The sequence below is a fragment of the Entelurus aequoreus genome, linkage group LG21 (genome assembly GCF_033978785.1).
Source record: "Entelurus aequoreus isolate RoL-2023_Sb linkage group LG21, RoL_Eaeq_v1.1, whole genome shotgun sequence".
Taxonomy (NCBI): Eukaryota; Metazoa; Chordata; class Actinopteri; order Syngnathiformes; family Syngnathidae; genus Entelurus; species Entelurus aequoreus.
The window spans coordinates 39,011,202-39,029,604 of NC_084751.1; the positions used below are offsets into that span (position 1 = coordinate 39,011,202).

The 18,403-nt window shown below is 38.2% G+C and overlaps 1 protein-coding gene across 2 annotated transcripts in view; it reads left to right on the forward strand.

Annotated features, from left to right (window-relative positions):
- The window catches only part of LOC133638740 (WD repeat-containing protein 7), a 591,313-nt gene that overhangs the window by 133,907 nt on the left and 439,003 nt on the right, over window positions 1–18,403 (forward strand). For both annotated transcript variants that reach the window (XM_062031642.1, XM_062031641.1), the window contains exon 23: window positions 13,613–13,840. In XM_062031642.1, coding sequence (XP_061887626.1) covers window positions 13,613–13,840 — 228 coding nt within the window. The remainder of the gene's footprint in view (window positions 1–13,612; window positions 13,841–18,403) is intronic.

Consider the following 18,403-nt stretch of genomic DNA (forward strand, 5'->3'; position numbering starts at 1 on the left):
GAAAGTTGATTAGTTTTTCAGAGACTCTGATATTAGTATTAATATTAGCGTCCTCTGCAGTCGGCGTTTGTTTTTCTTTTAGTACACATTTCGGGAAGTAACTATCCCCGTTATTTATAACACAAACAAGAGGTTATGTTCAATAAGATTAGCTTTTTTTTTTTAAAGAATTATGTTATGAAATAATGCAAATGTAGCAATGTGTTGGCTGTCTGTTGATTCTGTCAATAACCTAATACTTATCCAAACTTGGTTAGGAATTTGTAAGTATACTGAGATTGCATTTATTTAAACAGTTTTCAAGCAATTTGAACAGTTGTCAAACGAACTGTTAGCTGGTCTTTTTTTTTATTTGCAAGCCTGTGAGTGGTTTGTTTTTTGGTATGTCATGCCCCCGCAGACGTCCATTCCCGTCATCCCCCACCTCTTCTCCTTCATACTTAGGGTTCCTTCTGAGTGCTTCTGTCTCTGTCCTAAGACAATCAAATACATTTAACCTTTGGATTGACTTGCGCGGGCAGCAAGGGCAACGACCAATTCTGTAAATTCTTTTTTTTTTCTTCTTGATGCTTCTTTGTCTATCATCTTAATTGTGTTTTCAATTATTTTCCCTGCTTTACTGTCCTGACATTCACTCTAAGGACAGTGTGTATCCTTCACCCAACCTCTCACCCCTCTCAAGCACTCGTTTGTTTTACAAACTTTCTTGATCCAAAGAAATGGCCACACTTTAGTTTGTTTTTATTTATTTTGTTGTTTTTCCACCAAAAAATAATTTGCTCTCATGGACTTTGCTATTTTTCACTTTCTGCTCTTCCCTCATTTTGTTCTCACATCAGTTTCCTGCTAATATTGATCCCCTTTCCTGAGTCCCGAGTGATCAGGTTTTACCAGCCTCCTATTGATTACCAATAAATGCAGACCCAAGGTGCAGGATTGGAGGATGATGGGGTTAGTGCTTAAGAAGGGAGGTTTGGGAAGGTTGCTATCAGGGTTTCCCCTTCAGGCTTACTAAAAAGTAAGATGTTTTAATTGTCATAAAATGTCCATATTTTATGTATATTGTACTCTATTTATTTTTGGTAAATAATTACACTACCGTTCAAAAGTTTGGGGGTCACATTGAAATGTCCTTATTTTTGAATGAAAAGCACTGTACTTTTCAATGAAGATAACTTTAAACTAGTCTTAACTTTAAAGAAATACACTCTATACATTGCTAATGTGGTAAATGACTATTCTAGCTGCAAATGTCTGGTTTTTGGTGCAATATCTACATAGGTGTATAGAGGCCCATTTCCAGCAACTATCACTCCAGTGTTCTAATGGTACAATGTGTTTGCACATTGGCTCAGAAGGCTAATTGATGATTAGAAAACCCTTGTGCAATCATGTTCACACATCTGAAAACAGTTTAGCTCGTTACAGAAGCTACAAAACTGACCTTCTTTTGAGCAGATTGAGTTTCTGGAGCATCACATTTGTGGGGTCAATTAAACGCTCAAAATGGCCAGAAAAAGAGAAAATTCATCTGAAACTCGACAGTCTATTCTTGTTCTTAGAAATGAAGGCTGTTCCACAAAATTGTTTGGGTGACCCCAAACTTTTGAACGGTAGTGTAAATGTTGAACATAACATTCAATGATTGATCCATAATTATCTTTCATTCATATCCAATATAACTTGTTCTAATAGATGCATTATGAATGACACTGTACTTTAGTAGTGTAATAACATCAGCAACTTTTTTACCACCAGAAAACTTTGCCAAAGATAGAGTCTGAACACCAGATTTAGTACTGTATGGGCCTTCCTACTGGGCTCTCTAAAGGACCTATAACTTTCATTCTTTTCGCGAATAAATGCGCATCATCAACATTGAAATTGCACTTTTAACATACACTATATTGCCAAAAGTATTTGGCCACCCATCCAAATGATCAGAATCAGGTGTCCAAATCACTTGGCGTATAAATCACAGGTGTATAAAATCAAGGACTTAGGCAAGGAGACTGTTTCTGCAAACATTTGTGCAAGAATGGGCCGCTCTCAGTGATTTCCAGCGTGGAACTGTCATAGGATGCCACCTGTGCAACAAATCCAGTCGTGAAATTTCCTCGCTCCTAAATATTCCAAAGTCAACTTTCGGCTTTATTATAAGAACTTGGAAGAGTTTGGGAACAACAGCAACTCAGCCACAAAGTGGTAGGCCACGTAAACTGACAGAGATGGATCAACGGACATACTTGCCAACCCTCCCGATTTTCCCGGGAGACTCCCGAATTTCAGTGCCCCTCCCGAAAATCTCATCCATGAATGGATTATATATACAGGTAAAAGCCAGTAAATTAGAATATTTTGAAAAACTTGATTTATTTCAGTAATTGCATTCAAAAGGTGTAACTTGTACATTATATTTATTCATTGCACACAGACTGATGCATTCAAATGTTTATTTCATTTAATTTTGATGATTTGAAGTGGCAACAAATGAAAATCCAAAATTCCGTGTGTCACAAAATTAGAATATTACTTAAGGCTAATACAAAAAAGGGATTTTTAGAAATGTTGGCCAACTGAAAAGTATGAAAATGAAAAATATGAGCATGTACAATACTCAATACTTGGTTGGAGCTCCTTTTGCCTCAATTACTGCATTAATGCGGCGTGGCATGGAGTCGATGAGTTTCTGGCACTGCTCAGGTGTTATGAGAGCCCAGGTTGCTCTGATAGTGGCCTTCAACTCTTCTGCGTTTTTGGGTCTGGCATTCTGCATCTTCCTTTTCACAATACCCCACAGATTTTCTATGGGGCTAAGGTCAGGGGAGTTGGCGGGCCAATTTAGAACAGAAATACCATGGTCCGTAAACCAGGCACGGGTAGATTTTGCGCTGTGTGCAGGCGCCAAGTCCTGTTGGAACTTGAAATCTCCATCTCCATAGAGCAGGTCAGCAGCAGGAAGCATGAAGTGCTCTAAAACTTGCTGGTAGACGGCTGCGTTGACCCTGGAAAAAAGAGCTGGACTGCTGCTGAGTGGTCCAAAGTCATGTTTTCTGACGAAAGCAAATTTTGCATTTCCTTTGGAAATCGAGGTCCCAGAGTCTGGAGGAAGACAGGCGAGGCACAGGATCCACGTTGCCTGAAGTCTAGTGTAAAGTTTCCACCATCAGTGATGGTTTGGGGTGCCATGTCATCTGCTGGTGTCGGTCCACTCTGTTTCCTGAGATCCAGGGTCAACGCAGCCGTCTACCAGCAAGTTTTAGAGCACTTCATGCTTCCTGCTGCTGACCTGCTCTATGGAGATGGAAATTTCAAGTTCCAACAGGACAAACCAAACCTGACCCAGCAACACTCAGCACTGCAATAAACACGACGCAGAACAAACCAAAAGTAGTGAAACAAAAATGAATATTATCAACAACAGTATCAATATTAGTTACAATTTCAACATAGCAGTGATTAAAAATCCCTCATTGACATTATCATTAGACATTTAGTTTATGAGATGCGATGCAAGTGTAAGTCACTGTGACACTATTGTTCATTTTTTGTAATTTTTTTTTATTAATGTTTGTAATGATAATATCAATGAGTGATTTTTAATCACTGCTATGTTGAAATTGTTACTAATACTGATACTGTTGTTGATAATATTCATTTTTCTCTCACTACTTTTAGATTGTTCCGTGTCATGTTTGTGTCTCCTCAATTGCTCTCAATTGCTCTGTTTATTGCTATTCTGAATGTTGCTGGGTCGGGTTTTGTTTTGAAATTGTATTGCATTAATATGGTATTGTTGTGTATTGTTTTCATTAAAAAAAAAAAAATTAAAAAAAAAATGTAAAAAAAATAAAATAAAAAAAATAAATCGTTTTTGAATCGAGAATCGTGTTGAATTGAAAAAAAAAAATCGATTCTGAATCGAATCGTGACCCTAAGAGTCGATTTTGAATCGAATCGTGGGACACCTAAAGATTCACAGCCCTAATATATATATATATATATATATATATATATGAAATACTTACTTATACCGTAAATATAATCGGAATACAATGATTTGCAAATCATTTTCAACCCATATTCAGTTGAATATGCTACAAATATGTTGTCTTTGTAGCATATTCTTCTGAATATGGGTTGAAAATGATTTGCAAATCATTGTATTCCGTTTATATTTACATCTAACACAATTCCCCAACTCATATGGAAACGGGGTTTGTATAACATATAGAACATGCTATACGTTTACCAAACAATCTGTCACTCCTAATCGCTAAATCCCATGAAATCTTATACGTCTAGTCTCTTACGTGACTGAGCTAAATAATATAATTTGATATTTTGCGGTAATGTGTTAATAATTTCACACATAAGTCGCTCCTGAGTATAAGTCGCACCCCCGGTCAAACTATGAAAAAAACTGCGACTTATAGTCCGAAAAATACGGTACTCATCCTGTTTTTACATTCGCAGTCTGTTTTTTTCTGTCTCCATCTGACTTTTTGGCAAGTTTGCAAACTCAAAAATTTTAGTTGATTTTTATTTTTTTTTTAATCCATGTTGGATTCAGATGGGAATATGTTTGACCTTTTGTCTTGCTTGTTTAAGATCTGCAGATTGTTGCAGTAAACCGTCATGCCCTTTATAGATGCTTAATAAAATATTCCCGTACAGGATAATGTTATTTTAGCCGGCCAACTTTTTTTTTTTTTTTTTTGTTCCAATCCATCTCTTCTTCTTATGACGATTTAGCCAAACGGAGGGAGAGTGCTTGTTCGTGCCCCTCTTTACTTTATTGGGTTATGTTTTGGGAGCAGGTTGGCCAACAAATAGGATTCAGATACAATGTCATTATAATAGATCTTTCGGTCGTGAAGAAAGAGATCGATGGACTTCCAAAATCAATCAATCTTTCCGTACGGGCAGAAAAGGCTGCAGGTAGGATGCAATCTACTTGACGACCGGCCGCACACGACATAACGTCTCACGTATGATGAAGCTCAGGACATCTGTCAGTTTAAAAAAAAGAAGAAAAAAAAAGCTTTTAAATTATGAAACATATTTTTTGGCTGCCACTGACTGAACTTTTCACTGTTGTTTGAAAGTTTGGGATCATACTAAAATTGTAAATCTGATAGAAGTCTGAATCCATCAATCATTATTAGTCAGGCATCCAGCTTCCATTTTTGATTATTAAAATAACATTAATGAAATTTGTCAGTCAAGGGACATTTTTAGGAAATATTTTGAGTACATTAAAATAAAAGATTAAGGACAACAACATGTATTTCTTTCAGTGACGGACACGTCTACGGTATGCCTGCTTTAAATAACTGCAGTTAAACTTTTTTGCCGATATTCCGATATTGTCCAACTCTTAATTACCGATTCCGATATCAACCGATACCAATATATACAGTTGTGGAATTAACACATTATTATACCTAATTTTGTTGTGATGCCCCGCTGGATGCATTAAACAATGTAACAAGGTTTTCCAAAATAAATCGACTCAAGTTATGGAAAAGAAATGCCAACATGGCACTGCCATATTTATTATTGAAGTCACAAAGTGCATTATTTTTTTTAACATGCCTCAAAACATAAGCTTAGAATTTGAGACCTGCTCTCCCTGAGAGGGGTGGGTGGTTAGGGGATAGCGAGGGGTGTATATTGTAGCGTCCCGGAAGAGTTAGTGCTGCAAGGGGTTCTGTGTATTTGGTCTGTTGTGTTACGGTGCGGATGTTCTCCCGAAATGTGTTTGTCATTCTTGTTTGGTGTGGGTTCACAGTGTGGCGCATATTTAACAGTGTTAAAGTTGTTTATACCGCCACCCTCAGTGTGACCTGTATGGCTGTTGACCAAGTATGCTTTGCATTCACTTGTGTGTGTGTGAAAAGCCGTAGATATTATGTGATTGGGCCGGCACGCAAAGGCAGTGCCTTTAAGGTTAATTGGCACTCTGTACTTCTCCCTACGTCCGTGTACACAGCGGCGTTTTAAAACGTCATAAATTATACTTTTTGAAACCGACACCGATAATTTCCAATATTACATTTTAAAGCATTTATCGGCCGATAATATCGGCAGTCCGATATTATCGGACATCTCTACTTGTGTGTATTACTTACTTCCAATAAAATAACTTGCTAGCCAATGCAATAAGGTATAACTCGATTTTACAGTCCATGCTTGTGAAACATACCTTTCCATTTACGGTATGTTTAAAATCATTGTTTGTGAAATTGTGACAAGAATTAGGCAGTAATGCTGGTAAGAAGTATTGCAAAGAGGTAAAGAATGGAAGAAGTACATTTTCTTACTTATTCAATCATGCTTCTCTGAATAATTCTCCTCTGAACTTTTTCCTTGCCGTAAATCAGAACTTTTTAGTGATTCTGTATGGAAGTCCATCTCTAATTCTGTTTATCTACTGGTCCAGTCTGGCTGGAGGGATGCGTGCCATATGTAATCCATTTATCAGAGCCAGCCACTGGGCCTTCTTCCATATGACAGCTGGCCTTTAGCAATCTCATTATAAGGAGCACCCAGCTAAAGTATGGAAAATATGGGGGAAGGGGGTTCCGAGGTCTGCGAAATGGAGTAAGTTACCAACAGACCGTAGACAAATTCTGAACACATACTTTGATTTTTATATACACCACTCGACAACACGGCCACACATTTTTCATTTTGTTGCGTTCCATAAGATGCCTCACAAATCTAACATTTTGAGCTTCATTTACGGAGGATTGTTTTTAGCCTCACATACTGTAACTTTGTGCTTGAGGATATAGTTGGGCAAACCTGGACACCTCTTATCTTGTTTTAGTGCAAGCATCAGCGTTTCTGTTAATGAGATAAGGTTTATATAAAGACAGAGACTTTTGTTGTTGTTGTATATATCAACGTTTGTGGGCTCTGGTTGTGCAATTACTTATATAGACATTTTTACTGTTTGAAAAACAGTGATGCCATTTATTTTGGTCCAAGATGTACGGTGGAGTTACGAGACTTTCTCAAACTGTGCACAAAGATTAGCAACAGAGGATCGCGAACATTACTTCAATAAATTAACAATTTCAGCTGTAAATAACAAATAATACAATACATGTCAGTGTTTATCTCATGGCTACAACATCGACACATCAGATTTGGCATTAGCTTTAGCATTTCATTAGACTTAAACTTAGACAAGGGAAATTGTTCCACACAGTAGTAGCTCAGTTATAAAGGATGGAAAGGATAAGGATGGAAAGGATAATGCACACAAGGGCGCAAAAAGAGGGCGAAAACAAAAGGTACAAAGGATGGAAAGGATAATGCACAAAAGGGCACAAAAAGAGGGCGGGAACAAAAGGTATAAAGTAGACTAAAAATGTACCATAGTAGCAATATAAAATATAACATATATGTAATATTTACATATTATAGATACAATATATAATATATGCTGATATTATCTTATTATTAGAGATGTCCGATAATATCGGCCGATAAATGCTTTAAAATGTGATAGAAAGGCAGGAAAAGCCTTATCTCTGCAGCTATAGCCGCCCTTAACAGCAGGCCCGGCCGAACTGTCTGACAAGCCTGTAGATGTGTGTTGGTCATGTATGATGTCTTTTTGTTATTTTTGTTTCGTGATGTGTAATTAGGCATGATGTTCGAAACCGGTTCTCCCGGTTGTTCGATAAGAAAAGAACCGTTCGATAAGAAAAGAACCGATTCCATGGACTTGAATCCCTTTTTGAGAACCGGTTCCCGTTATCGAGGCCACTATAGTAAAGAAATAGAGTTGGTTCTTTATTCGAATCCCTGGGATCGAATCCCGTCCCACAAGAAATGCCCTGTGGGACATCACAGGAAATGACGTAGCTCAGTCATTGGACTGAGCTACGTCATTTCCTGTAATGACTGAGCTACATCATTTCCTGTGATGTCACACAAGCAGCAAAAATAATGGACCGGAAAAAACGCCTCAAGGCATGGCTATCCACCTATAGTGATCACAGAGACAGATTGTTTTTGTGTTACTGTATATATTAGTTTTTCTGAAAAATCCTACTTAATATACTTTGGGTAACAAAGTAACATTTAATTTTTTTAGGGGGGTAACAGTCAATATTTATTTATTTTATTTTATTTTTTTCTTATAAAATAAAAGTGAGCTTTTGTTAAACCAAATATTGTGTTTTTTTCCATATAAAACAACTGGATCTGGAGAATCGATAAGGAATCGGTTCGATAAGAGGATTCGATAATGGACTCAAACTCGATAATTTCTTATCAAACATCATCCCTATGTGTTATGTCTATTGTTCAAATGTACGGCAGTGAAAACGAATTTCCCCAACGGGGACCAATACATCTAAATCTAATCTAATATCGGAAAATATCGGTATCGGTTTCAAAAAGTAAAATGTATGACTTTTTAAAACGCCGCTGTACGGAGTGGTACACGGACGTGGGGAGAAGTACAGAGCGCCAATAAACCTTAAAGGCACTGCCTTTGTGTGCCGGCCCAGTAATATCTACGGCTTTTCACACACACAAGTGAATGCAAGCATACTTGGTCAACAGCCATACAGGTCACACTGAGGGTGGCCGTATAAACAACTTTAACACTGTTACAAATATGCGCCACACTGTGAACCCACACCAAACAAGAATGACAAACACATTTCGGGAGAACATCCGCACCGTAACACAACATAAACACAATAGAACAAATACCCAGAACCCCTTGCAGCACTAACTCTTCCGGGACGCTACAATATACCCACGCCCACCTCAACCTCCTCATGGTCTCTCAGGGAGAGCATGTCCCAAATTCCAAGCTGCTGTTTTGAGGCATGTTAAAACAAAATAATGCACTTTGTGACTTCAATAATAAATATGGCAGTGCCATGTTGGCATTTTTTTTCCATAACTTGAGTTGATTTATTTTGGAAAACCTTGTTACATTATTTAATGCATCCAGCGGGGCATCACAACAAAATTAGGCATAATAATGTGTTAATTCCACAACTGTATATATCGGTATCGGTTGATATCGGAATCGGTAATTAAGAGTCGGACAATATCGGGATATCGGATATCTGCAAAAAAGCCATTATCGGACATCTCTAAAAAAGTGTTTATTGTTTATTGTGAGCGAACTGTGGTGCTGAATTTCCCCCAGGGATCAATAAAGTACTTTCTATTGTATTCTATATTGCAACACTAGGAAGCAGTAGAGAATATGGAGGGATTTTTGGTCTAGAACATATTTTGCTTTATTCATTATTGACGTAACATGAGATTAACATGAGATTTCCAGTTCAATTTATCATCAATCATTATACCTAGAAATTTAGGTGACGAATGAGCGACTGGTATTTTAGTGCAAACTATACATAACACTGGAAAATCTAGAAACGGCAAGAGGAGGCAACAGTGGCCATCTTTTTCTTTATTATGTCCAACTAATGACCCCCTGCCGGCAATGTGGGGAGGGGTATTTAGGTGGGTGTGGTTAGCGAGTGCTTTGTTCCATGCAGTACACATTTGTCAAAGTGTTAGTGCTTACTCATCCGGGAAAAATCTGAAATATGAATCAGGTGCATATGTTGTAAGCAACCATGACACCATATGCACACACACACACAAGAACAGGCTGTAGCCCTGAGTGCGCATTTTAACCATGTGTGTAAGGAGCTCTCATGTCCCACTGTGATTCTGCCACATGCACATGAACTTCCCCACTGTGCAACCCCTGTGTTTAACGCACACTCACACACACACAAGTACACCCACTCGGTTTTCTTTAGGTGTTTGTGAACACGCATCCATTCACATACGAGAAATGTATGAAGAAATAGCCGTCGAGAGGTCTAAGACAGTGTAGTGTGTGTGTGTGTGTGTGTGTGCACAGTGACAAAAGGCGTTTAGTTGAACAATAAGGCGTGTGTTTGGGTGTGACTAATGTCTAATGCTTGGACAAAAGAAGTGTGCCTGTTCATTTGTTAGCGGCCTGGTGTTGACTGACAGACCCGTGTGGCCTGTGGCTTTTTTGTTATTTTACGGAAATCTTCACAGTGTGAAGAAATATAAAATTATAAATATTAGAGATGTCCGATAATGGCTTTTTTGCCAATATCTGATATTCCGCTATTGTCCAACTTACCGATACCGATATCAACCGATACCAATATATACAGTCGTGGAAATAACATATTATTACCGTATTTTTCGGACTATAAGTCAGTTTTTTTCATAGTTTGGCCGGGGGTGCGACTTATACATGAAATTATTAACACATTACCGTAAAATATCAAATAATATTATTTAGCTCATTCACGTAAGAGACTAGACGTATAAGATTTCATGGGATTTAGCGATTAGGAGTGACAGATTGTTTGGTAAACGTATAGCATGTTCTATATGTTATAGTTATTTGAATTACTCTTACCATAATATGTTACGTTAACATACCAGGCACGTTCTCAGTTGGTTATTTATGCCTCATATAACGTACACTTATTCAGCCTGTTGTTCACTATTCTTTATTCATTTTAAATTGCCTTTCAAATGTCCATTCTTGGTGTCGGGTTTTATCAAATAAATTGCCCCAAAAAATGCAACTTATACTCCAGTGCGGCTTATATATGTTTTTTTCCTTCGTTATTCTGCATTTTCGGCCGGTGCGACTTATACTCCGAAAAATACGGTATGCCTAATTTTGTTGTGATGCCCCGCTGGATGCATTAAACAATGTAACAAGGTTTTCCAAAATAAATCAACTCAAGTTATGGAAAAAAAAATGCCAACATGGCACTGCCATATTTATTATCGAAGTCACAAAGTGCATTATTTTTTTTAACATGCCTCAAAACAGCAGCTTGGAATTTGGGACATGCTCTCCCTGAGAGAGCATGAGGAGGTTGAGGTGGGGGGTAGCGTGGGTTGTATATTGTAGCGTCCCGGAAGAGTTAGTGCTGCAAGGGGTTCTGGGTATTTGTTCTGTCGTGATATCAACCGATGCCGATATATACAGTCGTGGAATTAACACATTATTATGCCTAATTTTGTTGTGATGCCCCGCTGGATGCATTAAACAATGTAACAAGGTTTTCCAAAATAAATCAACTCAAGTTATGGAAAAAAATGCCAACATGGCACTGCCATATTTATTATTGAGGGTGGTATATATTGTAGCGTCCCGGAAGAGTTAGTGCTGCAAGGGGTTCTGGGTATTTGTCCTGTTGTGTTTATGTGGTGTTACGGTGCGGATGTTCTCCCGAAATGTGTTTGTCATTCTTGTTTGGTGTCGGTTCACAGTGTGGCGCATATTTGTAACAGTTTTAAAGTTGTTTATACGGTCACCCTCAGTGTGACCTGTATGGCTGTTGACCAAGTATGCTTGCATTCACTTGTGTGTGTGTGTGAAAAGCCATAGATATTATGTGATTGGACCGGCACGCAAAGGCAGTCCGTGTACACAGCGGCGTTTTAAAAAGTCATAAATTTTACTTTTTGAAACCGATACCGATCATTTTCGATATTACATTTTAAAGCATTTATCGGCCGATAATATCGGCAGTCCGATATTATCGGACATCTCTAATAAATATCCCTCTACCTTTGGTTGCAAAACTTAAACTTCCTCTTTACTCAATATAAGAGAATAAAACATTTCAATGTGAGCTTTTTTTTTTTTCATTGCTTTAAAATAACGAAAGGAAAAAGCAGATATAGTGAATTTTTAACTAGTATTATTTAAAAAAAAACAAAAAACATTAGTTAAATGATGTTACAATTTGAAATAGTTATGATTATTTCAAATGTACCGTATTTTCCGGACTATAGGGCGCACCGGATTATAAGGCGCACTGCCGATTAATGGTCTATTTTTGATCTTTCTTCATTGTAGAAGTCGCTGTCTTGCGGTTCCACGGATATGCACGTCAAAGTATCCAAGCGTACAGAGTTGACAATAGATTTAATGTTTTTCAACACAACCATCAAATGATACGCTTTCTTCCAGTACTTTCTGGTCTCTCTCCAAACTTCCTCTCTCTCTTGCACAAGACAACAGATGATTAGATTAACACGTACCACCTGTGAAATCTAATCAAATTCCAGCCGGGCCTTCCCGTTCTTGCTAATGAGTGGTTTGCATCTTCTGGTGTAGCCTCTGTACTTCTGTTCATGAAGTCTTCTGCCAACATTAGATTGTGATACTTTCACTCCTGCCGTCTGGAGGTCGTTGCTTATGTCACTAACAGTTGTTCTTTATAGCTCTCACAATGTTTCTGTCATCAACTCCTGATGTTTTCCTTGGTCTACCTGTTCCACGTCTGTTGCTTAGTACACCAGTGGTTTCTTTCTTCTTCAGGACATTCCAAATGGTTGTACTGGCTATGGCCAATGTTTGTGCAATGGCTCTGATTGATTGTCCATCTTCTCTCAGATTCACAGTTGCTTCTTTTTCACCCATTGACAGCTCTCTGGTTTTCATGTTGCTTCCACCTCTAAATGCAGTCTGCACAGGCAAAACCTATCCTACCCAATCTGAAACTGAGCTCAGACATTCAGTGCTATTTATTGTGTGAATAATCAATGCCATTGTGAGACACCTGGGCAACAAAACACACCTGTCAGTCACATGTTCCAATACTTTTGCTCTCCTGAAAAATTAGTAGGTTCAAACAAAAGGTGCTATCTTCTAAGTTGTGTATCAGATTCAGATGTAAATACCTGGAAATGAAAGCTGAAATATTGATCTCTTGTCCCATATTCATCTTTTGATGTAAAACCCAAATGTTTTCAGTCTACAACAAAAATAAACAAATTGGACTCACCGTTCCAATACTTTTGGAGGGCACTGTATAAGTAAGAACTTCACACTACTTTATATTAGAAATGGCAACAGTGGAGGATGAATGTCATGTAATATTGTTATGGACTAAGGCGTCGGCGCGCGCAATTTTTCAGGACTTATACAGATCCCAAATACAGATCATCAGGTACCAGAAGGCAAGAAAAGTTGCTTTTGCTTAATTTTGCGAAACAAAACGCCAGATAATGTCTTACCTTTTACACACACCATAATAATACTTGTATGTTTAATGCGTCGACAATCCATCAAGCGGTGCGGCTTCATAGCTTACCAAAGTCGTACTAAAACATTTTTACATATTTTTGAGTGCCGTGTGTAATGTTCTATATTTTCAATGGAACATATAAAAAGATTGGTGTTGTTTACTTGAGACATATTGCCATCACAGTGCAGCCTACACTTCTCTTATGTTTGACTGCCATCTACTGGTCCCACTTATCATTACACCATGCACCAAATAAAATGGCTTCGAGGTGGGTAAGCTCAACCAAACTTATAGTCCGGAAAATACGGATGGATGGCACTTAATTTCGTTCTTAACTATAATAACAATAAAGGGATTCTTGTCTATTCTATTCTAATGACCAAGCGTAACAGTATTTGGTTCATTTAATAATCTATCAAGAACGAATTGTGTTATGTCAGGCTTCTCGTGTTCATCTTAAAATATGTGTTACTTGTACGATGTTATTGTTGTATTTATAAAATCTTGTCTACCATTTCCAGGCTGTCTCTCTAACCTTCCACCAAATGCCAAGAAGATTTCCAATTCGTACGAGGAGCGCCGGAAACAAGCCACTGCCATTGTGCTTCTGGGGGTCATTGGGGCCGAGTTTGGGGCTGAGATTGAACCACCGAAGGGTGCAGCACGGACTCGAGCCGGAGGGCAGGTCCCTGAAGGCTTTGGACCAACAAGCGGTGGATCTTCAAACTACTCCCTGGCCAGACACACATGTAAGTAAGAGACATCAAAAATGAGTTGCCACGACAGTATTGGTGCCTTTCCACAATCAAATAGAGGTGATGTACGTTACTCTTAACAGTACATGGTCAGCTGGGGTTTCAGACATGCCAATTAACCAGTAAGCTGGTATCTAAATACTGTTAGTTGCTAATTGGTCAGGCAAATTGGTCATTAGTCACAAGAATATAATTTCTTCTTCAAAGTGCAATAAAGACACAAATGCTAATACAAAACCAGTGTAGTTGGCACGTTGTGTAAATCGTAAATAAAAACAGAATACAATGATTTGCAAATCCTTTTCAACTTATATTCAATTGAATAGACTGCACAGACAAGATATTTAACGTTCAAACGTTATTTTTTGCAAATATTAGCTCATTTGGAATTTGATGCCTGCAACATGTTGCAGGCATCAAAAAAAGACTGAGAAAGTTGAGGAATGCTCACCAAACACTTATTTGGAACATCCCACAGGTGAACAGGCTAATTGGGAACAGGTGGGTGCCATGATTGGGTATAAAAGCAGCTTCCATGAAATGCTCAGTCATTCACAAACAAGGATGGGGCGAGGGTCACCACTTTGTGAACAAATGCGTGAGCAAATTCTCGAACAGTTTAAGAACAACATTTCTCAACGAGCTATTGCAAGGAATTTAGGGATTTCACCATCTGCGGTCCGTAATATTATCAAAAGGTTCAGAGAATCTGGAGAAATCACTGCACGTAAGCGATGATATTACAGACCTTCGATCCCTCTGGCGGTACTGCATTGGCGTTGTTGTTGCACTAGTGAGCCACGGATGAGGAGATGCTGCTCCGTTATTGATTGAAGTAAACAGTTTGCTCTATCTTTTGACACACCTTCCACTGCCGAAGGTGAGCCACGTAAATAAGACCGCCCACAAAACGCCGCATCCTGAAGCGACTGTCAGAAAGCGGCTTGAAGATGATCTGTAAAACATAATCCATGCAACATTTTGACCAAAGAACCACCATTACATGTTATGTAGAGCAGTGTTTTTCAACCTTTTTTGAGCCAAGGCACATTTTTTGCGTTGAAAAAATCCAGAGTCACACCACCAGCAGAAATCATTGAAAAACAAAACTCCGTTGACAGTAAAAAGTCGTTGTTGCAATTGTTGGATATGACTTTAAACCATAACCAAGCATGCATGACTATAGCTCTTGTCTCAAAGTAGGTGTACTGTCACCACCTGTCACATCACGCCCTGACTTATTTGGAGTTTTTTTGCTGTTTTCCTGTGTGTAGTGTTTTAGTTCCTGTCTTGCGCTCCTATTTTGGTGGCTTTTTCTCTTTTTTAAAAATATTTTCCTGTAGCAGTTTCATGTCTTTCTTTAAGTGATATTTCCCACATCTACTTTGTTTTAGCAATCAAGAATATTTCAGTTGTTTGTATCCGTCTTTGTGGGGACATTGTTGATTGTTCTGTCATGTTCGGATATACATTGTGGACGCCGTCTTTGCTCCACAGTAAGTCTTTGCTGTTGTCCAGCATTCTGTTTTAGTTTACTTTGTAACCGGTTCACTTTTAGTTTCGATCTGTATAGCCTTCCCTAAGCTTCAATGCCTTTTCTTAGGGGCACTCACCTTTTTTTCTTTTTTTTTTTGGTTAAAGCATTAGACACCTTTTTACCTGCACACTGCCTTCCGCTGTTTCTGACATCTACAAAGCAATTAGCTACCGGCTGCCAACTACTGATATGGAAGAGTATTACACGGTTACTCTGCCGAGCTCTAGACAGCACCAACACTCAACAACAACACATCATTTGCAGATTATAATTACTGGTTTTCAAAAAATATTTCTAACCCAAATAGGTGAAATTACATAATCTCCCACGGCACACCAGACTGTATCTCACGGCACAGTGGTTGAAAAACACTGATGTAGACCACAAGGAAGTGTTTTACATTTAGAAAAAAAAAATAATAATATGACCCCTTTAATGCGCCCTATAATCAATCAATCAATCAATGTTTATTTATATAGCCCGAAATCACAAAAGTCTCAAAGGGCTATAATACGGTGCACCTTTTGTATGAAAATACACCTGAATAGACCTGCTCATCGGCAGTGCGCCTTATAATCCGGTGCGGCCTATTGTCCGGAAAATACGGTACAATACCTGTCATGAAATCTGTATTTCCAGACATTATAACATTAAACGTTACATTTGTGTGCTCAAAGAGCGTGTGAGTAAAGAATGACTGTTCTTCCAAAGTCAGAAATACAGAACTAATATAACAAAACCAATGGTGGATCAAAAGGGAGTTAGATGAATGAGATTGATTATGATCTGCCAGGCTTGACTATTTTTAGAGCTTGGCACTGAACTTTTCCACACATATACACACACACACACACACACGCACACACACACACACACACACACAGATTGATCGAAGCTTGTGCCACACCGTGCCTACAACGCTGGACCTTCACTAAGTCCAGCTGCTCTTCCGTGCCGGTACTTCTGATATCCGATTGGTTGTCCCTGGGTTCCCCTCCGCGTCCCCCCAGTGATAGCGCCTGTCTGCTCGCTGATAGGCTGTGAAGCGTGGTCATTTTAAGTTGGTTCTGTACACAGTGATCAGCTCACCTGACTGTAACTCCAACTTCCCAGCAAAAACAAGTATGGATGCAAATCGTGATGATTTTGAATTCACTGTTTTGTCTGAGAAGCTCTTATGTGGTATTTTAAATTAACAGCTGGCATACACTCTCCTGACTTATTTAGATCAATTTCACATCTTTGAGCCATATAGTTTAATTCCTACTATTACGACATATATTTATCATTTCTATATTCATAGTACCGTATTTTCCGGACCATAGGGCGCACCGGATTACAAGGCGCACTGCCGATGAATGGTTTATTTTCGATCTTTTTTCATATATAAGGCGCACCGGATTATAGGGCACATTAAAGGAGTCATATTATATATATATTTTTTTTTTTCTAATTTTAAAACACTTTCTTGTGGTCTACATAACATGTGATGATGGTTCTTTGGTCAAAATGTTACATAAATTATGTTGAAGATGGTCTGTAAAACATATACGCCGTTTTGTGGGCGTTATTATTTACATGGCTCAAGGATGTGAATGGAAGAAGTGTCAAAAGATGGAGCTAACTGTTTTAATGACGTTCAGAGTTTACTTAAATTTAATAACGGAGCAGCATCTCCTCATCCGGAAACAACAAAAACGCCGGAAATGTGTCCCGTGAAAAAACGTCCGACCGGAACTCTCTAATAACTAAAGTTCCTTGGGTGAATAATGTAAACTCACTACACCGGTATGTTTTAGCGCTTTCATGGCGAGTTTACTGACAGATATAAGTAAGAACTTTACACTAGTGAAGTGAAGTGAAGTGAATTACATTTATATAGCGCTTTTTCTCAAGTGACTCAAAGCGCTTTACATTGTGAAACCCAATATCTAAGTTACATTTAAACCAGTGTGGGTGGCACTGGGAGCAGGTGGGTAAAGTGTCTTGCCCAAGGACACAACGGCAGTGACTAGGATGGCGGAAGCGGGGATCGAACCTGGAACCCTCAAGTTGCTGGCACGGCCGCTCTACCAACCGAGCTATACCGTCCCCACTACTACTTTATATTAGAAATGGCAACAGCGGAGGATGAATGTCCCATAACAAGAAGATAGAGAAAAAGAAGAAGCTTTTCGACTATGGTGTCAGCACGGACTAGAAAGGCGGATGTGAGCAATTTTTTAGGATTTATGCAGATCCCAAATACAGATCAGCAGGTACCAGGAGGTAAGAAAAGTTGCTTTTGCATAAAATTGCGAAACAAAACGCAAGATAATATTTCTTACCTTATACACACACCATAATAATACTCAAATGTTTAATACACCGACAATCCATCAAGCGGTGCGGCTTCATAGCTTACCAAAGTCGTACTAAAACATTTTGATAAGATTTTTGAGCGCTGTGTGTAATGTTCTTTATTTTCAATGGAAGATATAAAATGTTGGTGTTGTTTACTTGAGTCATATTGCAGTCTACACATATGTCTTATGTGTGACTGCCATCTACTGGTCACACTTATCATTACACCATGTACCAAATAAAATTGCTCCGAGGTCGGTAAGCAAAACCAGAATTATTCCGTACATTAGGTTATAAGGTATATATATATGCATATGTATATATATGCATAAGTATATGTGTGTATATATATATATATATATATATATATGTATATGCATATGTACATATCCATATGTACATGTATATACATGTGTATTTATATGTATGTGTGTGTGTATATATATATAAATATATATATATATATATATATATATATATACTACACCAAAAAACGTGTTGACGGTGATGGAGAGACTCAACTTTGTTACACAAGTGAAGTATATCCGTGTTTTCTATGTCATTACAAATGTTTTCCCGTAGTTGACGGTCAGTCGACAAATTCCATCAAATCAATTTTCACTATGAAAATTATTATTGTTATTGCTTCCTTAATTCATTCATTCATTTATATGAAG